At 37.6% G+C, this 8,410-nt stretch overlaps 2 protein-coding genes across 3 annotated transcripts in view; one reads left to right on the top strand and one right to left on the bottom strand.

The window, feature by feature from the left end:
- Positions 1 to 1,042, top strand: part of cmklr1 (chemokine-like receptor 1) — an 8,492-nt gene extending 7,450 nt beyond the window's left edge. Inside the window, exon 3 of one of the 2 annotated variants that reach the window (XM_007559132.2) lies at positions 1 to 1,042. In XM_007559132.2, coding sequence (XP_007559194.2) covers positions 1 to 310 — 310 coding nt within the window. In that variant the 3' untranslated portion in view covers positions 311 to 1,042. The other variant, XM_007559133.2, reaches the window with a different exon arrangement.
- Positions 1,043 to 5,337: 4,295 nt separating this feature from the next.
- Positions 5,338 to 8,410, bottom strand: part of wscd2 (WSC domain containing 2) — a 49,544-nt gene continuing 46,471 nt past the window's right edge. Inside the window, exon 9 of the mRNA XM_007559131.2 lies at positions 5,338 to 7,210. Within this exon, the coding sequence (XP_007559193.1) occupies positions 6,858 to 7,210 (353 nt within the window). The 3' untranslated portion in view covers positions 5,338 to 6,857. The remainder of the gene's footprint in view (positions 7,211 to 8,410) is intronic.

The following is an 8,410-nucleotide window of genomic DNA, read 5'->3' as shown; positions in this document are numbered from 1 at the left end:
GACTGCTCTCATTGTTGCATTTTTCGTGTGCTGGCTGCCCTACCACGTGTTTGTCCTGATGGAGCTGAACCACCACCAATACGACCTCAACGTTTTAACTACTGGAATTCAAATGGGGGTCATTTTAGCATCAGCAAACAGTTTCCTCAATCCGTTGCTGTACGTCTTCATGGGAAACGACTTCCAGAAGAAGCTGAAGAGCTCTTTGCTTTCAAAGATGGAGAACGCAATGGCTGATGAAGGACGCACTACCAGTCGATACCTGTCCAGGTCCAGCTCCATGGACGGCAGAGCTTCCACGCACATTTAGAGCTGAGGACGTTTATATGAAGCAATAAATAAATAAATAAATAAAATGTCTAGAAATATATTTTGACAGTGAGTATACTTCATGAATTGTATATTGAAATCAAATTTGTTTACTACAAAAACAATCATTTAAGCGATGTAAATGTCATGGTTTTAAGTGTTAAATAAGATCAAGATTTATAAAATCAATTGAATTTTATATACAAAAACAAACAACACACTCATCCAAAGCCAAAACCTTGTATATTTATGTTCAAGCATGCGCTCAAACATTACATCCACCAAAGGTTTGCTATTTGCAATTAGCAGAAACATTTACTGGCTTTGGACTCTGCTGAATCCAGATTGGTTGAATTGATTGTTCAGAGTACCATGTGAGAAACTTGTAATAACAGCAACAAAGTTGACCACAGTAACATAGGTGATAAGATTGGACCAGAATAGCCCTACCTTGAAAAAAGAGGTATGTGGATAGAGTAACAAACACAGAAAACAACCCGGATTTCACTCTTTAGTGTTCAACGCAACAAGATAGTGTATGAAAATATCTTTGTCCCCTGGATACTCTGAACTGCTTTTACCAGAAGTGAGTGGAGTTGTCATCTCTTGCTGCACACTTTCTTGAAAATGTGTTAATAAAGACTATTAAAACAAGTCATGTAAGGAAATGTGTACATATGTAATTTGATGTATAAAATCTTGTCATTTGTTCAATAAAAAAACTGAATCTGCTCATTTTGTTGCTCTACAATCTGTTTTAGTCATTATTTTATCTATATTTGAGAAGGCTAGTATATTCTCAAAAACACAAAGAAATTACTAACTGAACAACAATTTTCCTCTTGAATGGGGAAAACCTAAGATGAATCGGCTGAAATGTGTATTTGGAGGAATCCATTATTTAAGCCCCATTGGTTCTTTAACAAATAGAAAAACAAGAATATGGTGCACACATTTGAAAGTATTACAATTTGTTTAAAGAATATCTTAACAGAGCTCTCTAAATACACAAATACAATAATTATTAGTAACCTAGAAAACATGTTATTGAAAAGTTAAATTATTTCACGTTGTATGGATTAATTACTCACAGAATGACATTTCAAGTTCTGCTAATCATGGGCTTCAAACGCATGCGGGATGTGGGTGTTAAAACACCCACACGTTTTCTCATAAAATGGTTAAAATGGCCCTTTTGGCGCCCTGGGTGAACCACCTTTCCAGCCCCTGTCCTGGCATGAAGTTGCAGACGGGGGGTGGGGAGTTGTGGTTTGATGATGTGTTATGTTACCGGTACCTGAATCGGTCCTGTGGTAAAAACATGATGGGTCTGTAAACATACAGAAAAAGCGCAGCGACAATGAACACAATGTGAAGCTTTTGTCATCCAGTTTGCATCTGATGTGAGGGAAGCATTTAGCAGTCGGTTCCTCCAAGCATTTAAAGTAAGGTGTAAAATCTATCAGAAATAATATTAAAAAAATTATGGCAGCTTTGATACACAGGTAAAAAAAAAAAATAGTGGTGACACAATCATTGTGGTTGACATTCAGATCCTCCTCCACTTGTGAGAGTGTGAATGGGTGAAGGTTGGGGGGTGGAGATTTGACAACATGGGGTCTGGGTGGGGGGGGGGGCCCCTCATGCCACTTCCCACAACATGTCGCCCTGGGTGGTTGCCCATGTCACCCATATTAGAAACTGGTTTAACGCCCTCACTTTTCCCACAACCTTGCTGAAGACATTTCATATTTGAGCAGGCCTATATAACTGATGTGAGCACACATATCTATGTAAGCAAATCATAATTTGTGGCGTGTGCATTTAAATCTTACACTCACTCGCTGTGTGTCCTAGTGTGAGCTCTGCTCCAGCTCTCTTGCTCTGTGCATTCTGAGTACAAGTTTGGCCTTGTATTTGCTTTAACAAAGCACATGTAATTTAACCACACCACCAGCCACTCACAGATGGATCTTTTTCAATCAAATCAGAGTATTCATTTCAAATACTGCATGAACTGTCCTAAACCAAGTGACAGAAGTTACAGAATGGTAGGATTTATAATCTCGCCCAAGATGATATAACGGGAATGTTGCAGCTAAGCATACTAATGCTACCATTGTGCATTTTAGACAACATTCTATATTTCTTGAGCTACTATGTGACATGTGACAAGTATTTCATTATTTTAAAGGAGATTGATAGAGATAGATCTAGTCAAAATAGATATATGCCCTACTCTTGCATTGAAAGCCAAAGTCTCTCCCCAGCTGACGCTCATCCCCAACACTTTGGAAGAACTCACTTTGCTAGTGCTGCTAAGAATGATTGTCCACCTAAAACTATTAAAAACAACATTTAAGATTAAAATATAATGTCAGATCAATAAAAGAAACATTTTTAATATAGAAATGTGGGCTTAATGAAAGGTATGTTTGGTACCTGCTAAAAAGCCAAATAGTACTTCTGACCAAGGTTTCTAATTGAAATGCATATTCCTTTTTACCGAATATGGCTGCACGTTTCAACATTTTTTTTTTAATAGAGACGCTGTAAAAATGTGTGAATGTTCTTTACGAACAGGAAGAAGCAGCTCTTTAGTTCCTCTTGCAGTTGAACTTTACCTTGTTACTTTTTCTCTCACACTAGCTTTGAGTCCATCAGTTCACAAAATACACGGTGGATCTTTGTTCTGGATTTGGTTAAATCAACTCCAAACAAATAAATCTGTAATTTATCACCATCCCTTGTTTCTCAGGCTGTTTAAAACTGAGAAGTTTATATTTTTATGTTGCGTTTATTGCTATGTGATTGGCACATGATCAGATTATGACTTGATTCCTGTTCTGTTGCAGAACTCTTTTATGAATGAAACTATATCTATTCTTCATCTGGCACAACTTCCAAATTAAGTATCAAAGGATAATTTCTTTCTTTACAGTTTACATTATTGACTCACATTTTTTTATTGTTTTTCTGCACTTCTACTTGTTCCTCTTTTTTGACTTTATGGAGTGCACATAGCAGAGAAGGAAATACAAATTGTAGGCTTGTAACTGAGTAACATCGAAGTCCCAAATATTTGAGAGTCAGCTCAAATTCGTGGTCTAAACACCAACACAAATCCAAACTTAACTTGGACTTGTGTTGCTAAACTTGAGTCCCACTAACAATCTTTATCTCATGTAATAAGGAGTTAGTGCTAATCTGTTTGAAAGTCACAAATCAAGTGCAGGTGAAGTGCTCTTCAGCCTTATACAGTATTTGGCCAGGCACTGATATCTTGTTTTGTTGTTCAGGTCAAACATCCAGCAGGATCCAGTGGGAATGTTTTAAACAATGTCAGATGGTACACTGATGGGAGAGCTTCTTCAGGTCACTCCTGATCGAAGCTCAGAGTTGTAAACACCTGGAGCAAAGATCTCCTGAACTCTAAATGCACAGAAAACTTTGCTCGACCTCTCAAATACAGCTAAATACTTGTGTGTTTGCTTTCCAACATGCTGTCAAGCATCACATCCAGCAAATGTTTGCTATTTGCAAATAGCAGAAACAATTGTCATCCATGAAAGGCTCTCTGAACTCCTTTTGTGCAGCACATTGCAGTGAATGTCAGAATTTGGTGAGATAGACTCCAACCATTTGGCAATGAAACGACTTTTCTCTGTGTGCTGATTGGATTGTTCGGTTTATCACATCTCAACTGTGACGACAAGAACTGCACCCAACAACAGGAGGCAAAAGCAAGATGACGGGAAAAGGTGATAAAGGAAGTGGGACGTGTCTTTGTGAATGCCAACAAGCCAACAAACCTCACTGTCATGGGAATAAGTGGCACTGTGGTATGAGTTAAACCACAGCACCACTGCACTATTAAATAAACCAAGTTCTATTCATTTGCACAAATTTAATGCCCCAGAAATATCTGTTTGTGTTGTTTGAACACCCTGGGCTACTTTTGAAAGGAGTTAAGTAGAGGATATCATTCTGACACGTTGTGACCGCTAATATTACAATATGACCATCTGCAAATGTTCTTCCTGAACAACAGGAACAGACATCTCTTCAGTTCCTCTTCGCTGTGCAGTTCGTGAGTTTTACTCTGCTTCTCTCGTCTCACATTTGGTTACTTTGAGTCAAATCAGTCTGATAAATACAGCAGAGTATTTATTGACTTTTTTTAAAATTATTATTCAGGATCATGCTTATCCAAATTTAATCTAAAATTGTGATGAATCCACTGTTCAGACAACCCAGTGCTTGTTTCCCTGTGATTAAAATAAAACGACTGTATGCATGAAAGTTCACAACAAAAGGCTTCAGGGTGTTTATATTAACATAAAAATGCATTTTACTGTTATTAGTTTAATTAACATGAAAATTTTAGCTGCTAATTTGTTCCAGTTCATGCTCAGTTTGTGAAATAAGATTAAATCTTTCTGCGGTCTATTAAGTGTTAGCGTGAAGTTGTGCTTTGTTAGGCTACGACAAAGTGACGACGCTTAGCAACATCTTTCCATCTTATGTGACAACAAAAAACTTTGATGTAATTTATGATCAGGAAGGTTAGGAGACCACTTTTTTAGAAAAGCAGCCAAGAGGCAGCTTTTTATAGTAATGCAGCAGGAAAGAATAGTGGTTTTTGAGATAATTTATTGTTCCAGTCTCAATGTCTTTCTAGAATAATCTGAACCTCCAGTTGTCATTTTTTTATGTGAACTCATTTCTCTTTATTTTATTGCAGAGAGTTTGACATCTGCATCTACATGAACAGTTTTTTATACAAAGATCCTACAAAAAAAACCTCAAAAAAGCTTGTGGTTGTGTTAATTTTGTGTTTATAATTGTGAGTTTTTCCTTCCTGAACAAATGCAGTCAAATATAACATTTATTTTTTCTTCTTTTAGGTGGCTTGGAAGCACTAAGATGTAACAAACCCTTCACATTTTGCCGATAAGTTTAAATGCCACTTAGAAAAATACTTGCTTTAGAAACTCTGGGAGAAAAAAACAAAAACAAACTGCAGCCCATCTTCACTGTTTATTTAATTTACTCCTTTATTCTGTGTTCTTGCCTTACATTCAGTTCATAGAAAATACATTCGGACATGACACCTGCTCTGAAAGTGTCAGCTTGTCAGTGAAAGCCAAACCCACAAACATTTTAAAGCATGAAAAGAGAAACGGCTTCTCCCACTTTTTCATAGTCATACAAATATTTCTGAAGTGTCATCATCCTGTACTATAAAAATATAGTCATATACTGAAAATGGAAGTCAGGTGAAGTCTTTTGACTATTAGTCAGTAGCCAGTGTTCTTCATTTGATTCTTGTTAATATTTATTTGTATACATATGGCAAATAATCCAGAGTACCTCTACTGATGTCTAATGACTAATTTTCTAGAACTGTTTTTTAAAAAAATGTAATAAAGTGGAAATCAGCTTTAAGAGCTTTCCTTAAAAAAACAAAACAAAACATTTGCATGTAAAGATGATCTCCAGCCTACAGGGTGACTGTGATAACTTAGGTGATCTTTGGGGAAGGTGTTGCACAGTGCAGTGCTATTTGGATTTCCTTTTTTTGCATCCAGTGTTCAGAAACCCCATCCCACCCAACAAAAATCAATGTTTTCAGCTTGTGCAGCGTACACCAGACATAAATAAACATGGAGGACATTAATCAATGAAAAGAAACTCCAGATCTACTTTAAAAGCAAATGAAATGTTCTTAAAAAGTTCAAGGTGAAACAGAGATGAACTATTGTCGTCATTCTCTAAACAATATCTCAGACTAGATGTCTGAGTTTTTAGTGAAAGAGCAACTGAAAATGTCGATTTTCCTTTAATACTCGTTTTGTACAAATGAGGCTTTTTAATACTCTTTGCAATGCTGTTTTCTATGACTTGTGCCAAATGCTGCTGGAAACACATCATCACCGGGGAAACAGCTGGGAAGAGAAGCTGCACTGAGGTCACAGCTGTACTATCTTCTTAGTATTAAAGCAGTGTTTCCCAACCCTGGTCCTCCAGGTACACTGCCCTGCATGTTTTAGGTATTTCCTTGCTTCAGACCAGCTGGTTTCAATCGATGACTGATTAACAGGTGTTTGCTGAACTGCAATCAGTTGAGTCGGGCACATTAAAGCAGGAAAACGACAGTGTGCCTTGAGGACCAGGGTTGGGAAACACTGTATTAAGGCATGTGGACATGCCTGCAGAGCACATGTGCATAGAGCAGTGAATAAAGTGGTTTTCATAAAGGAAAACACAAATATTCCCCAGAAAATAAAAGAAGTCGTCTGGATTAATAACTCTTGCAAAACAATTCAACTGGAAATCAAAAACAGAGGATCAGAAACAATAAATACAGAAGCAGATGTGTCATCACCACCTAATCCAGAAAAACGTCTTGGGGGGAAAAAAAGAAAATCTATTTAAGCCTTGCAATCTGAGAAAAAAAACAAAACAAAAAAAACGTGTTTCAGAGTCTGTTAATAGAGACCTCCACTTAACGGGAGGGAAAAGAAACTAAAAACGATTCACATTTATCATCTTGGCATATATTCTGCAGGAACTCCGGACATGTTCCTTTTCTTCAGAGCAGAGTCTACGGTCCTGATCAGCTCGTCAATGTTCGCTCGCATATCCGGAGTGTACGGGTCGTACTCGAGCTTCCGCAGTCCCGATCGCTTGAAGTTTCCGTCCTTCTGGCCCTCGACGCAGAGCAGCCGGTCCTCTGAGACTTTCAAGCCCAGGAACTGGACCATCCCCTTGAGGTGAGAGAAAAGGTCCCTCTTCAGCTCCTCAAAGTGAACCACGTGGACGTTCTTCCCGTACGTCAGCCAGTCCAAAGTGTGAGAAGCCCACCAAGGGGCATAGTTCTTCACAAACTCAGGCCACTCTGCAAGACAAAGCGGATAAACAGGCTGTGAACGTCAATGAAACGTAAAAGAATATAACATTAATCTGAAACGTTGCCGTGACAAACCTTTCAGTGTAGTATAAATGAGATTTATGATTTGATGACTGTAGCTTAAAGCTGAAACCCAAACTTCAGTTTCTCAGAAAAAAATTTATATTTAATTAGACCAATAATTACGTCTTTGTAGAAGTATTATGAATGATAACAGAAGCGTAACCCACAAAACATGTTTAGTTTATGAGAAGAAAAAACAGGTAGACTGTCTGGATTGTTGCTCAATGATTCAAAGTTCTCCTTTTAGATGAAAGCAAATTTCACGTGTCTTACGATTTGTTGAGGTGCAGCTGTAACTATAGCCGGGCAGTGATGATTTGATTTTAAAATATTCTTCCCTTTGCACTATTTCACAGTTTTTGGTTTTCCACAGTTGCTTTATCAGATTGTACCCTTTACTTAACCTGGATGAGCGGAAGAGTGTGTGAGTAAAAGGGGAAATGAGGAGATTAGAGCAAGATAATGGTGTGGTTTAAACTCTCAGGTCTGGTGCAATTTTTGGGCAGGGTGTGCAAAGTAGTTCCTGAAGTCTCAAGTAGACATTTCAGTCATCAGTCAAACTGCAGCTGAACTTCACTGAAAAACCTCGCCTGCAACTTTTACTCAACAGTAATGCGTAAAGCAGAAGCTGGCAGGAGCCGTGTGCCGCATCAGAGTGAATCGCTGCTGCTGCTGAGAGGCTGACATTAAAGTTTAAAGCCTGCTGAGTCTGCAGAGATGTCCCAAAACCAATGACGGGGGCAACTTTAATATTGCAATAGGAGGGTTAATTTTTTTTTTTTTTTGTCAAAGTGTATAAATGATGACCAAGCATTGATTTAAAACCTAGAAAATGACTTCAATTTAAAACGTAAAAAAAAAAATTTGGAGATAGAACTAAGAAATAAGATGTAACCCAGGCAAACGTTGGGGTAATCAGCAATTTTTTTCAGTTTTTTTTTTAGTATATTTTTGTTCGTCTTTTTCTACTCTGTTAGATTTACAATAACAAACAAAATTAGATTTTTTTTTTTTAATTATGTGTCTTCATTTCTAGTCCTTGATGACATTCTTGAGATCTTTGAGTCTCATGAATTTCCAGTCAGATGGTTAAAGAGGAAGCTCAGCTCCAAAAAAGGGGAACAA

This window comes from Poecilia formosa, unplaced genomic scaffold (assembly GCF_000485575.1).
Source record: "Poecilia formosa unplaced genomic scaffold, Poecilia_formosa-5.1.2 Scaffold103, whole genome shotgun sequence".
Taxonomy (NCBI): domain Eukaryota; kingdom Metazoa; phylum Chordata; class Actinopteri; order Cyprinodontiformes; family Poeciliidae; genus Poecilia; species Poecilia formosa.
The sequence above is the reverse complement of the archived record's forward strand: the minus strand, read 5'-3'. Positions and strand labels throughout refer to the sequence as shown.